Source organism: Mastomys coucha, unplaced genomic scaffold (assembly GCF_008632895.1).
Source record: "Mastomys coucha isolate ucsf_1 unplaced genomic scaffold, UCSF_Mcou_1 pScaffold18, whole genome shotgun sequence".
Lineage (NCBI taxonomy): Eukaryota > Metazoa > Chordata > Mammalia > Rodentia > Muridae > Mastomys > Mastomys coucha.
In genome coordinates this window covers 20,275,480-20,290,559 of record NW_022196900.1, presented here as the reverse complement: position 1 = coordinate 20,290,559, position 15,080 = coordinate 20,275,480, and the positions used below count along the sequence as shown (strand labels likewise).

Sequence of the window (15,080 nt, the reverse complement as noted above, 5' to 3'; positions counted from 1 at the left end):
GGGAGAGAGTTTTAATATGCCTTTCTAGCTCAATGACTATGGCATTTCCAAATCTCCCTGTGGCCAGCACACACTCCCCTCTGGTATTCTTGAATTAATATTTGCTAAATCTATATTTTATCTCTGCTATCCCAGACCCAATCGGGGGAGTGCCCCTGGGGCCGCTCTCCCGGATTCTTACATGTTTGCAGGCCTTTAAGTCTGATCTTTCTGCTTCCCCTTCATGGTGATTCTGTTCCTTCTCTCCTCTGTGCTTCTTGCCCAGGAATCCTAAAAGTCCCACCTCTTTCACCCTGCCCAGCCATTGGCCATTGGCTCTTTATTGATCAATCAAAAACCAACTGGGGACAGTGACCCTCGGCGTCTGGACATGCAGATTCCCATGATTTGGGAGGCAAATTAAGACAAAGCGTTGAATCAGTCCTGAACAAGAGGAGGCCTGTCATGTATTAGAACTCCATCCTAGCAAGTGGTTTTAGTTTTCCCAGTGACTTCTCTCTCCACACTGTAGTTCACCTTAGGGCTTTTCCTTGAGGCCCCTGTAAGCGCAATAGCCTAGGTACAAGAGGAAGCTGCCAGGCTTCTTGTAGGCTCTGCACTCCCTCTGCTCTATTCTGTCCATCAAAGCAAGTCTTAGGACCGAACTTTAATTATGTGTTACTTATGTATATGTGTATGTATCTGTGTGGACGTATACCACGTGTGTGCAGATGCCTGTGGAGTCCAGCAGAGGGTGCTGAATTCCCTGGAGCTGGAACTTAAAGGCAGTTGTGAGTGCCCTTGTGTGGGTGCTGGGAACTCAGCTTAAGGTCTCTCTTAATCACTGAGCTGCGTCTCCAGCTCTACTCTCTCCCCTTCTTTTAGTGTCAGGGATTGGACTACATTCCAACTCTGGAAAATAAACTGCAGGAAAGAGAGGGGGAGGCTCAGTGAGTTTTCTCTTCATTACCTCTGACCCTGCTGCACCTGCCACACTGTCCTCTGCTCATAGGCTAGAAAGGCATGCTTGTCTGCTCCTAGATTTTTTTTTAAGTCTTCTGTAACTTTTTTATACCTGGAACTTCAGTTTTGATTTATTATTATTATTATTGTTGTTGTTGTTGTTGTTATTGTTATTATTTTGCTGCTTTAGTGGTTGAATTCAACGCCTGGTACATGCCAGGCATGTATCTCACCACTTTGTAAATATTAATTAATTAATTAAAAATTTTGAGACAGGATCTTACTATGTGTACCCTGGGCTGGCCTAGAACTCATTATGTAGATCAGGTTGGCCTCAGATGCATACAGATCCACCTGCCTCTGCCTACCTCTGCTTCCTGAGTCCTGGGTTTAAAGGTGTGTAACACCATATTTGGGCTTTTAAATTCACTTATTTTCATTTCTGTGTGCGTGCGTGCATGCGTCTGTGTGTGTGTGTGTGTGTGTGTTCAGGCACACATGGCGCAGCACACAAATGGCAGCCAGAGAACAACTTACAGGAGCTGGTTCTCTCTGTCTACCATGTGGATCTTGGGGATCAAACTTAAGTGTTAGACATGTTTACCTGCTGAGCCACTTTGTTGGCTTGTATAGTTTAAAAACAAAATATGATAAAAGTGAAAGACGGACATGGTGTGTGTGTGTGTGTGTGTGTGTGTGTGTGTGTGTGTGTGTGTGTGCTGGGCAGGCATTCTACCACTGGCTATATCCCAAGCCCCCGACATTGCTTGTTTGTTTGTTTTTTAGTCCTGTTTTGTTGGGGGTCAGGGAATTAGGAATGTTTTTTGTTTTGTTTTTGTTTTATCTCAGAACACACTGGCAACTATTTATTGAACATATCCTAAGCTTTCATTGTTTTTGGTATGAAGAATTTATATGGAAAACCTCTAAGAAGCAAGATAAAAGTATAATGCAGTCATATTTGGGTTGGTGGACAGCATGAAGCCGGGCTACCACCATGTCCTTTTTTCTGCTTGTCTCCCTTCTGTTTACATTTTGGGATGGGCCTGAAGACATCGATGAATGTGAAGATTCTGGCCTGTGCAGGCATGGAGGCCGGTGTCTCAATACTCCTGGGAGCTTTGAATGCTACTGCATGGAAGGGTATGTGGCAAAGAACGGGCCTGAGCCTTTCCACCCACGCACGGATGCCACATCATGCACAGGTGGGTGTCTGCCAGGGAAGCAGTACCTGAAGGTGAGATTTGATAGCTGTCATCTTCTCGTGCTCTGACGTTTATAGGTCCGCATTGGAGGTATGAGTATACATTACCTTCACATATTTTTATGAAATAAAATAAATGACCCAATCAAGAGAGCATCATGCTTTTTAAAAAGCTAAACAAGCCGGTCAGTAGTGGAACCTTCTTTTAATCCCAGCACTCAGGAGGCAGAGGCAGGCAGATCTCTGTAAATTTGAGGCCAGCCTGGTCTACAGATCGAGTCCCAGGACAGCCAGAGCTACACAGAGAAACCCTCTGGTGGGGAAAAACCCACTAAACATGAGGGATTACATATTTTGCTATTAAGTGCTGCCTGTTAGGTCTGGTAAGAACCCATCATCTCCAAAGTGACTTTGGAAATTAAGAAAGTGTATCTAATTTAAGGTAGTTGGCAGTCAGATTTGTCCTTCATTGTACATGGCATCTCTTTAGTGAGAATAAGTCAGATCTGATGGCTGAATTCTGTTTTGTGCATGTGTAGATGCTGTTGTGTGTGGAGCGCCAGAAGTGCAATAAAGACAACCATTGACAATGTGCCCAGAAACACCGTGGAAATTAATCTAACACAGGGCCTGGGGGGTGTGACACAGGCACCGGGTATGGGTGCAGAGAGATGGTGTATTCTGAAAATTTGCATTTATAAAGTAAAGACGTTGACACCGTTGTTTTCAGAAATAGACTGTGGCATCCCTCCTGAAGTTCCTGAGGGCTACATCGTGGGAAGCTACAGCTCCACACTGGGCAGCCAGGCCCATTACCGCTGCAAACCAGGGTTCCTCAGCGTCTCAGGAGACAGAGTTTCACGATGCACAGCCCTGGGCGTGTGGGAACCTCCCAACTTACATTGCCAAGGTGGGTTTCTAAAAGCCTCCACTTTCTGTTTATAGTGTCACTGGGCTGCTTTTTAAGTTTCCCTTTGGGATAATAAATACATCCAATAAATCTGACACACTGTATTTGTTTCTGGCAGGGTTTTGTTTCTCTAGTATTTTTCAGGGTCTGTATCTTAGTGTCTACAAACAACACCTCTATCTTTTGTTCTGCATTTATAAAATGTTTCTATTACAGGGTCTTGGCTAGCATTTCCAGAATGAAAAACCTAAGCAATGGTATAACATGGAAAGTTTTTAAATCTTGTTTTTGACTGGTATGAAAATGATTTTGACATGAATTCAGCTTTTTTAAAAAACGCAATTTTGTTTTTATCTATTTATGTGTGTATGCATACATGTGTAGAGTTGTGTGTGTGTGTGTGTGTGTGTGTGTGTGTGTGTACATTGCACAATGTGTGTGTAGAGGTCAGAAGACAACCTGATGGAGTTTTCTCCTTCCCTCAAGTGAGTCCCAGGGATCCAGCTGAGGTCATCAGGTTGGCAGCGAGTACCCACAGAGCCATATCACTGGCTGTGATCTCAACCCTTTGATGTGTGGATACCAACCTACTTATGTGCTGTATGTAACACTACGTGCCACACACGTTCTAAGCAAGTTCCCTGAAACCAACTCACTTAGTCCTTGGGCGATCCCTGTGTATAGACACTCCGATGAGAAGGCTGCCCTCTTCCAGGCATCCAGGTTAAACTGTTTAAGGTCTCACAGTCAGGGGCAGAACTGGAATGAGAAGCCAGAGATGCCAGTCTGAGACTGGGTTTTCAGTTGCTCTGCTGTTTGCTTTGTTGTTTACTGTTGTGATTATTTTTGTAGTTTTTACTTTCTCATCAACAGTGATTTCCAGTTCAACAGTTCCGGGGTTTCCCAGTAATCTTAAGGAAGTGTCCATCCATGTTCACTTTTGTTTTTTAAATCAGACACTAGTTATTTTTTATCATGCCTTTTAAGCATGTAAGGTGACTTCGTATATTTTGACATTAAAGTGACGCTACATTTTCTTTTAATCAGTGATATGAGTTTCACTAATACATTTCCTGATAGTGGTTAGTGTCATTAGGATCAACTATTTTCGAGGCTCTGGATTCTTATTATTTTAATCAGGATTGTATTTGCTAAATACTACTTAGAATTCTTCACTGATATCCAAAGGGATGCCATTTTTGTTATATTTAGTATCAATGGCATTCTGAATTTAAAAATATCAAAGCATTTTTTTCCCTTGCTCTGTAGGATTTTTAAAGATTTGGGAGATTTTATTTGGAAAACCATCTGGATAAGACACTTTGGGCATATTTTAGCCCTTGAAGTATTTTTAAAACTCTGATTTTTAAGCATCATCTCTCAGGGTAATCCTTGTCTTCTAACTTTCTAGATTGAAGGGACTTTTGACACATATTTAGAAAGTAACCATCATAGTTAATATCGATGGTCAGTTGACAGGATCTAGATTCATCAAGGAGATAAGATTCCAATTGTATCTGTGAGGGATTTTCCTAGGTTAGGGTAATCGAAGTAAGTGACTCACCTTAACTCTGAGGGGCATCGTTCCATAGGCTGGGCTCTTGGTTAAAGGAGATCACTCACTGAGCGCAAACATTCACTGCTCCTTCCTTCCTGACTGTGGATACAGAGTGACCAGCTACCCTCACCCCCACCTCCCGCTGCCATGGCTTCTCCTGGGAGGGACTGTATCCTTTCACACCAAAATCAATCCTCTCTTTCCTTAAGTTGCTTTTGTCAGGTGTTTTATCACAACAAGAAAACTTTCTAATATAGTAATGATGAAAAAAGAAAATCTTAATTTTCATTGAATTTATTGCATGCCTAAGTTAATCTTGGTGTAGCTCTGACTTGCTGGGGTTTTAAACATGTTTAGCTATGTTTTTATCATCTCCAGAGCTGGACAATGGTGACACATCCCTTTAATCCCAGTTTTGAAAAACAAACAAACAAAAAGTTGTGAGTATATTTTAGCTATTAGATTATCTTTCAAGGGATCAGTTCCCTCCATCCATCTACCTCCAATATCTATTTTGTTTCCCTGTCTTAGAAAGATTCAAGCATGCTCCCTTGGGCTCTCCTTGTTACTTGGCTTCTTTGGGTCTGTGGATTGTAGCATGGGTATCCTGTACTTTATGGCTAATATCCACTTATCAGTGAGCACATACCATGCTTGTCTTTTTGGGTCTGGGTTATCTCACTCAGGATGATATTTTTCTAGTTCCATCCATTTGCCTGCAAAATTCATGATGTCCTTGTTTTTAATAGATGAGTAGTATTCCCTTGTGTAAATGAACCACATTTTCTGTATCCATTCCTCTGTTGAGAGACATCTGGGTTGTTTCCAGCTTCTGGCCATTATGAATAAAGCTGCTATGAAGAGAGTTGAGCAAGTGTCTTTGTGGGATGCTGAGGCATCTTTTGGGTATATGACCACTCCTGGTATAGCTGAGTCTTGAGGTAGAACTATTACCAATTTTCTGAGAAACTGCAGAATTGATTTCCACAGTGGTCTTACAAGTTTGTACTCCTACCAGCAATGGAGGAGTGTTCCCCTTGCTCCACATCCTCACCAGCATGTGCTGTCCCTTAGTTTTTTATTTTAGCCATTCTAATGGGTGTTTTTTTGTTTCATTTTGTTTTGTTTTTATTTTTTGGTTTTTGGTTTTTGTTTTTTTGTTGTTGTTGTTGATTTTGTTTTTTAAAAGAACAGGTAAATTGGGACTGGACAGATGGCTCAGCAGTTAAGTGCATGAACTGCTCTTATGGAGGACCCAAATCTAGTTCCAAGTACCAACATCCAGTGGCTCACTATAGCCTGCCACTCTGTCTCCAGGGGATCCCACATTACTGTCCCTCATGGGTACTTGTACAGACACATACCCATACACAAAATTAAAAATAATAATACAATAGATATTTTTGAAAGGATGGGGAAATGATCTGAATAAATGTTTCCCAAAAGAGTACTTGCAGCTATATGAGGGGAAAGTTCCCTAGTACTAATCATGAGGGACATGCAAATCTATATCTACAATCCTGCCATCTTAGCCCAAACGCAGGGAGGACAAGGAAGATGGGGAACTCTTTTTTTGTTGTTGTTTTGTTTTTGTTGTTTGGTTGGTTTTTTGTTTGTTTGTTTGTTTTTTACAAAACAGGGTTTCTCTGTGTAGCCGTGACTGTCCTGGAACTCACTTTGTAGACCAGGCTGTCCTGGAACTCAGAAATCTGCCTGTCTCTGCCTTCCAAGTGTTGGGATTAAAGGCGTGTGCCTTTAATCACCACCACCTGGCAAGGGGGGATCTCTTGATGGGAATGCCAGTTAGTGCGGCCACTATAGAAAACACTAAGGAGGCTCCTCCAAAATGAAAACTAGAGCTACCATATGGGCTAGGTCTCCCACTACTGGGCGTATGCCCAAAGGAAATGGAGTCAACCAATCAAAGAGACACCTGCACACACATTCCTAATACAGCCACACTCCCAGCAAGTAGTCAAGACTTACTCAATACTGGTATCCATCAGCAAATGAACAGACAGAGAATGTTGTATCTTCAAATATACAGTGGACAGTCATAAAAAGAAGCAAATGCCGCCATTTGTACCAACATGAATAGAACTGGAGGAAGTTGTTAGGTGAAATGAGCCAGGCACAGAAAGCCAAACACAGTAGGATCTCACTTATATGATGAATCTGAGAAGTTCATCTCAGGCCAGTGAAATGAGTGATTCGGCAGGTAAAGGTGCTTACCGCCAAGCCAGACAACCTGAGTTTGATCCAAGATCCACATGGTGGAAGGAGAAAACGTACTTCTGTAAACAACTCTATGACTTCACCGTGGTGTCATCACACACACACACACACACACACACACACACACACACACAAACACACATACATATACATACAAACACATACACATACATACACACACACAAACACATACACACATATATAAACATACACAAATACACACATACACACACACAAACATATACACATACCACTAAACAAATAGACAAACACAATAAAAGCCTTAGCATAAAAAAAGTTTAAGATTAAGCTGGGCATGGGGGTGCATACCTTTAAACCCAGCAGAAGAAGGAGTATCTCTGTGAGTTCGAGGCCAGCCTTGTCTACAGAGTGAGTTCCAGGACAGCCAGGGCTACACAGAGAAACCCTGTCTCAAAAAACAAAAACAAAACAAAACAAAAGACCCTGTCTCAAAATAAACAAAACAAAACAAAACAAAACAAAACCTTAAGATTAAAACAACTTAAAGAGGCTAGAGAGATGGCTCAGCGGTTAAGAGCACCGACTGCTCTTCTGAAGGTCCTGAGTTCAATTCTCAGCAACCACAAGGTGGCTCACAACCACCTGTAATGGGATCTGATGCCCTCTTCTGGTGTGTCTGAAGACAACTACAGTGTACTTACATAAATAAAATAAATAAATCTTTAAAAAAAAACAACTTAAAGTTTCTCTCCTAGAAATAGAAAGTAAAGCACTGGCCATGGATTAGAAAGTGTTCTAGAAGTTCCACAGAAGCCGTTCATCCTGTTCGTTGAAACAGGATCTCTCACTGTTATTTTCTTGCTTCAAAGTGTTTGTTTCTTTTAAAAATATGTATAGTATTTAATGTATTCTTTGAGGCCCTCATGCAGTGCATTAACCATATTCACCGTCCCACTCCTTTTCCTAACTCCTCTTAGACTCATTCCCTTCCTTCCGTTGTTATGCCTGCTTGGACCCCCAAGACCACCGAAGAGCCAATTCCATTATAAACACATAAGAGTCTTTATTACGATCTTGAGAGCAAGGTCTCTCACCAACCCAGGCACATGCAAGCTTGGGAAATTTCTATATGGTCAGCAAGTTAATATTTTAAAAACTACATTTCTGGCGTAATCTGCAGGAACTGAACATGGGGGTAAAACCGCCTGACAAACAGGATGGCTAAGTTATCTATTCTCTGCAGGATGTCTTAAGTTATCTTCTATGTACCTTGACCCTGCTATTGGGATGTTTGCTCAAATGGATTGTGTGGTTTTCTTCCTGGAACTGGAGTTTAACCCCTGGTCTCGCACAAAATGGAGTTTCCCAAAAAACAGAGTTGCTTGGGCTTTACACCGTCCCCGTGCTGATTTCATGTCCTCTTTCTAAACATATGCCACTCAGTCCACTTTGTGCTGCTCGTGGAAGTGGGTGTGGGCCATTCCCTGGAGAGTAGTCAACAGGGAATGACCCATACCCAGGACCAGACCCTTAAAAAAGACTGGTTCTTCTTTCCTGAGAAGCCATCAACTGTCCACAGCTCCTCAGGGATGGAACATCATGAACCTCTCCCTGCTCAATGCTAGAATGTCCACTGGCTTGATCTTATGTCGGTCTTGTGCAGGCAGCCGCAGCTCTGGGAATTTGGAGTCCAGTGGTCCTGACATGTCAGGAAAGCAGTGTGCTGCTCCCTCCGGCTTTCACCCTCTGCCTCCCTTTCTGCTGTGGATCCTGGGCCTTGGGGTGGGAAGCATGTGGAGTGTGTGGTGACTTATTTGTTGCATGTTGTGGGCCATCCCTCCATTGTCCCTCATGTTTACCGGAAACTTATTGATTTATCCCAGCCACCCAGCCCCAGGGATTAATTCTCTCTGCCCTCCTCAGCACTGGAATCACAAGAATTACAGGTCTGCCCTATCATGCCTGGTGCATGTGTGCGTGTGTGTGTGTGTGTGTGTGTGTGTGTGTGTGTGTGTGTGTGTACACACGTCATATATCAGCCCCAGGTAACATTCCTCAGTGGCCATTCACTTTTTTTTCTCTTTTCTCCTTTTCTTTTTTAAATTCAGAATCTCTCTCTGGGACTTGGGGCTTTCAGTGAGCACCAGATGTCCATCCATCTCTGTCTTCCAGCATGGGGACAAGCACACACTACCGTGCCCTGGGGAGCAAACTCGGGCGCTGTATGCACAGCAAGTGCTTTGCTGACTGAGCTATCTTCCATAGTTTACAACAATTCTTTAAACGTCTTAAAATTTCTTCGGTAGGAGGGTGTAGTATTTAAAATAACCAGAAAGCAGGAATTCAAAGTTTCCTTCATAAAGAATGTTTAAGGATATGGGAATGCTAAGTACTCTAATCTGATCACGAGACACTGTGTGTACTTGTATCAGGTTAGCAGTCTGTGCTCCATTAGCAAATATGGTTATGGATCAAGTAAAAAGAAGAACATATAGCAAATTGCATATATAAAACCCGGGGTTTATGTAGAGGACTCTGTGATGCAGATTGTCTGGACTGAGAGCAGAGGAAGGTAATTTGGAGAGAGAGAGCTTCTTCCATTCCCCCAGGGCATTGTTATTTAAAGAATCATACCTCCTCCCATGTCACCACAAGGCCCCAGCTCCTCACTGCCTCTTCTCCTTTGAAGCATGGACTCTTCTTATGTACCCTTCAGCCTTCTCTGGGCTCCTGAATCTGGGCCAGGTGCCAGATGACACTGTATTTTTAGCAGTGTTCTCTGAAGGCACAGGAATTGGGAATCCCACCAAACATACCCCGGAATTGTAAAGTTGTCTGCTACGGAGCAGAGTGCCTGTGAAAGGGACAGCTGTGTGACAGGCAGTGGCTTTTGGGATTGATGATGGGATTCCTTTATCAGAGGAGGAATAGTTGATGGACAGTGTTTGTCTTCTCCTGGTCACTGTATCTCCTGGAGTGGGGCCCGATAGGGAGACCCCCATTCCTTTGGACTTGAAACAGTGACAGAAAGTGAGGTCTGAAAGCTTCCAATGGCAGATGCTCCTGTGGTCCCCCTTCCAACGGAATGCCGGACACACATTTCCATTAACTCAATAGAATAGAGGGAATTGCCTGCCTGAACGTCACATAAGGTTTTTGTTTTGTTTTGTTTTGTTTTTTAATTCTTCAGAGAAGATGTAAGCTGACCGGGGCAGGTTAGAGAACTTATTTATTTATTTATTTATTTTTTAATTTCAAGCCAGTGATGAACAGAGAGGAGGGAATTGCTTTGACTGGGTGTCCTAGTTAGGGTCTCTATTGCTGGGAGGAAACCACGACCAAAAGCAAGCTGGGGAGGAAAGGGTTTATTTGGGTTTTGCTTCCACATCACTGTTCACTACTGATCAGGGCAGGAACTCAAGCAAGGCAGGAACCTGGAGGCAGGAGCTGATGCAGAGCCCACGGAGGGTTGCTGCTTTACTGGCTTGTTGCTCACGGCTTGCTCAGCTTGCTTCTTTATAGACACCAGGACACCAGCCTAGGGATAGAACCTCCCCCATTAATCACTAAGAAAATGCCCTACAGGCTAGCCTGATCATACAGAGGCATTTTCTCAATCAAGGGTCCCTCCTCTTAGATGACTATAGCTGGTGTCAAGTTGATATAAAGTTAGCTACATAAAGCCAGAACACTGGGTCATCATTAACAACCTTCTAGAGTCCAGGGAACAACCATCTAGAGTCCGGAGCTCCCGTTATATGTGCTAGATACTGGGACTAAGAAAGTCGAGACTGAAACTTAAGAGAAGTACACCAACATTGTCCTGTTAGAGACAGAAATGATAATTATGTGGTGGAGAATGAGAGAATCACTGAGAGATGGGGGCGGGGTGGGGGTGGGGGAAAGGACAGGGAATGGGGTGATGCCACGGAGGGTCTGTGCAGTGTGTTGAGATTAGAGTCAGACCAGCTTTGGGGTTTGGGGAGCATCTGTTTTCTCAATCTCCTTTATGGGACCAAATCATCCATCCTTTCAAGATGGGGTCTGTCCCCATTGGTGTGTCTGACAGTGACGATGTAATGTGCTATAGTGCTTGACTCATTTGTGTGTGTGTGTGTGTGTGTGTGTGTGTGTTTGTGTGAAAGAGAGAGACAGGGAGAGGGGGAGAGAGAAATAGGGAGAGAGAGAGAGAGAGAGAGAGAGAGAGAGAGAGAGAGAGAGAGCCAAGTGGTGAGTTTAGTTCCTAGTACTGTGGTGAAAAAGTGGATTTGGGACAATCACTTTCTTTCTTAAAATGTGGAAAAGCTGGTAGTGTGGTAGTGTATGCCTATAATCCTAACAGGCCAGGCCAGCTTGGACTATATAGTGAGACCCTGCCTCTAAACAAAGAGCGCATTCTATGCTTGCTCTGCCCTCCCAACATTGCCCGGAGAGAGGGAAGGAAAACAAAACAAAACAAACTCTAAAGTGTAACCTATATAATTCTCTTCTCTACTTAAGACTGTTAAAACGTCTAAATGACCTCAGAATTTAGAAGAAAATCCAACTCCTAACCGTGGCTTCCGAATCCATGTGAGTTCTGATTAGTCTCTTCCATCCGCTCCCTTCTCCTTCCCATCCCTGTCAAAGTGAAGAGTTCCCTTACTGCAGCACAGTCTCATCTTGACAAGGTTCAAATAAGTTTGAAAACGTTTTTGCATAAATCAGAACACAAATCAGTGCATTTACATAACAGGCGGCAGGTGTGGCTCCCGGTGTGGCTGCTTCTCAATGTCAGCCAGTGTGGAAAGAATTTTCTTTCTGTGTTTGAGAGTTCTTGATCCTACTGTTACCCAGTCTGGTCTTGAACTCTTGGCCTCAAGAACTCCTCAAGAACTCCTAGCACAGCCTCCTGGGTAGTGGCAATGACAGGCTTACACCACTGCTTTTGGATTTGAAAAGGATTCTGAGACTACATCAGGACTTAGCCTGGGGAGTGCTCTCCTTGACTAATGGTACCCAACAGGGATCCAGGAGGATGGAGTGGTATTTGGTGTTTATGGGATGTGCTCAATTGATGGGAAGTTTAGTTCATTTGGAATGTATTTTCTGGTATCTTACTGTATACTAATTTAAAAAAAAAACATTTCAGTAAGCTATTGCCTTTCTTCCTTTTAAAACCATTTAAAAAACATCATTGCTAAGTAGGCACTGCTAAGATAAGACTCTATTTTAGAGGCACCAGACCGTGTCAGTTGAACTAGGACTCTGCTCATGAGACTCATTGCTAAGAGTATGAAACAAGAGCTCTAGAGACTGAGAGACCTCTGTAACTTTTGGGTCACCCACCGGCTGGAAGCTCTCTTGTTTCCTTGTATAGAAGGGGTAAGGCGTGTTTTAGCTAGACTTTCCCCTCTCCGCAGCCCCCCCCCCCCCCCCCCCCCCCAATATCCTCTGTAGCTTTGCTGAGAGAATGGTAGTAAATACTGGGCCTGCATGCTTCAGAATTGCTACTGGATTAATGCTGCTCACAAACTGGTCATTCTCCAGTTCTCTCTCTCTCTCTCTCTCTCTCTCTCTCTCTCTCTCTCTCTCTCTCTCTCTCTTCCCTCCCCTCCCCCACCCTGTGTGTGTGTGTGTGTGTGTGTGTGTGTGTGTTGCCCTGGTATATGTGTGTTTTTATGTTTATGCATGAATGCATGTATGGAGGCTCAGGGTTGATGTTAGGTGTCTTCTTTGATTGCCCACCACCTTATACATTGAGACAGGTCCCTCACAGAGCCCTGGCTAGCTGGCCCACTTAGGGATTACTTGGGTTGCTGGAGGTGGGGCACACCACCCTTACCAGGCCTTTTGTATAGGTTCTGGAGATCCAGACTCATGATCCACCTTCCTGGCCAGCCTCAGTCTTACTGGAAACTGAGGCTGGCCTCAAATTCAGAGGTGGCCTTATATATATGGCTGGTTTCAAAGTTCCTGTTTTTCTGCCTTAGTGTTCTAATTGCCTGGGTTACAGACATGTGCCACTAGCTATATTTTTAATCCTGTAGCCCAGGCTGTCCTGAAACTCATTATGTAGATCAGGCTGGCCTTGAACTCACAAAGACCCTTCTCCCTGTGCTTCCTGAGTGCTGGGATTAAAGGCATGCACCACCTTGCCTGGCTAAGTGTGAAGTTCTTCAGTCTTCACTTTGCCTCAATTACTCATTGTCAAGCTGTAGAGTCTGTTTACAACTGGAATATTAAAATGAGAGCTCTAATGTTGTCCTTTGAGAAGAGAAACATCCGCATGCCCAGATGCAGGAAAGCCTTGAAGCTGATCAACACCTCTACAAATAGAAGATCCTGACAAGCCTGCTGATAAGCCCTCATCCTCCTCACTCGGCTTTTACCCGCCTTGTCACCTCCTCCGCAGCTTCTGAAGTGTTTCAGTTTTGGCTGTTTCCAAACTAAACACTAGTTATTGACAGTAAGTGCCATTGTGTGAAAATGGAAATTTTTCTCTCAAACGAGCTCTCTCAATGAACATGAGCTGGAGAAAATACATTGTTTTGTCAGGGCGAAAGCTGATAGAAGACTTCAGATTACAAAATACATCAAAAAGTAATTTCTATCTTCCTCCTGCCTTAAGGGCAAGTGGCCTTTTGGGTACTAATGAGCTCATTAGCTTAGTTAGAGCAGCTAATAAGCCACTGTGCACAGAGAGCTTCGTGGCATAGAATAATTCTTCCGTTTTCCTCTAGCAGTTACAATAACATTGTCTAAATCCAACTTGCCCCATACTGAGACATTATATTCCAACCTCCCAACTCAATGATAGACACAATGAGGTGCCCAAACAGCCCCACAGGGACGATCTAACTACACACAGCTGAATTTAGAACATGCTGGGCAGTGTGTGAAACTCTGTGTCGGCTACAGATTTTAGCTTCTTTCCTTTGACCCTGTTACTTACACGTGATAATAACAATGTCAGTGCCCTCAATGGTGTTTGTAAACTGGACACACAGTCTGCGAGGGATGTTTAAAAATATAGGATGATTGGCACACCCCACAAAGATTGTGTTGGATTATCCGGTTCAAAATTTAAGGGTAGTGTGAAGTCTGTGGTCAGTCTGCCTAGGTCACGCGGGCCCTTACAAACCCCACGTTCCGCTGTTCTCCGGGTGCCTTGTACACTGAATTTGATCCTCAGCGTGATAGAGCTGTTTCTATTTACTGCTGGATAAAAATGAAAACCAACCTCAATATGTTTTTTTTTTCTTTTAGTATACACACTTGTTTCTGCTCTTTTGTAGGGTTTTGCACGTACTTAGCTTTCTGAAACTTTTTGCTGGGGAGGAAGCTCTATTATCCATTCTCCTGGGGACAGGCAAGACACCTGCCACAATTTACAGGCACTCCTGGTCACCTTCTTTGCTTCCTTAGCTTATTATTTATTGATCTCTAAACAGTCTTTGATGAAGCTTTATATTACTGTGCTCTTTCTGGCATCAGCCCCCATTACTGTACCAGTCAGTGTTTATAATAAACAGCAGCCAATGTGGGCGACCTCGGGGCGCAGTCGGCTTTGGTTAGATGCTGCAAATTACCTATACCTTTCATCAGACAGGTTTCCTTCTGGACTATTTTCATGAGTAGGAAGATCTTCACACTTCAATATAAGACATGATTTCTGCTACCAGTGTGGCCTTTGAAACTTCCACAGCACATCCCCACAGTGGGGAGACCTGTTTTGAAGTTGATTATTCAAATAAAATTGTAGACAATGGGAAACTAAGGGAAAATTCCCAGCCGTGCTCATAATTAGTTGACTGTATTTCTGGTGCAGGTTCAGGCGTCGTTACTTAATAATGTAATTAGCTAGAGAAACATGCGCTTTAGTGAACCACCCGTGCATAGGCCATACAAATTTGCATTTTTACATCTTCCTTTCCTTTGCATATAAACTGTTTTAATATTTATTTCCTTGCGATGGTAAGGGATATGGAAGGTTTTAATATAGATTTGTATCTTTATTGCCATTGTTGAACTGATGGTTAATAGGAATGATCTCAAGCTTGCTGGGGATATCTGTGGCAGGAGAGCATGTTCCAGGCAATATCTAGACCAGAATCTCATATCCATTCATCAGCAATAAAGTTTCAGGGGGTTACTGTGTTGTGTGGCTTTTCTTAGGGACATATGAACAAACACCTATTTACCTCACCTAAAACATCCATGACAGATCAAAGAAATGGTTCCATCCAAGTCCAGCTTGGTGAACCAGA

At 43.3% G+C, this 15,080-nt stretch overlaps 1 protein-coding gene across 7 annotated transcripts in view; it reads left to right on the top strand.

Moving 5' to 3' along the window:
• The window catches only part of Susd1 (sushi domain containing 1), a 142,954-nt gene that overhangs the window by 43,497 nt on the left and 84,377 nt on the right, over positions 1-15,080 (top strand). For 6 of the 7 annotated variants that reach the window (XR_004120834.1, XM_031377536.1, XM_031377534.1 and 3 more), the window contains 2 exons: positions 1,995-2,147; positions 2,877-3,056. Coding sequence is in view for 6 of the 7 variants with exons in the window: in XM_031377536.1 (XP_031233396.1) it covers positions 1,995-2,147; positions 2,877-3,056 (333 nt within the window). In the remaining variant the exon portion in view is untranslated. The remainder of the gene's footprint in view (positions 1-1,994; positions 2,148-2,876; positions 3,057-15,080) is intronic. The other variant, XM_031377538.1, reaches the window with a different exon arrangement.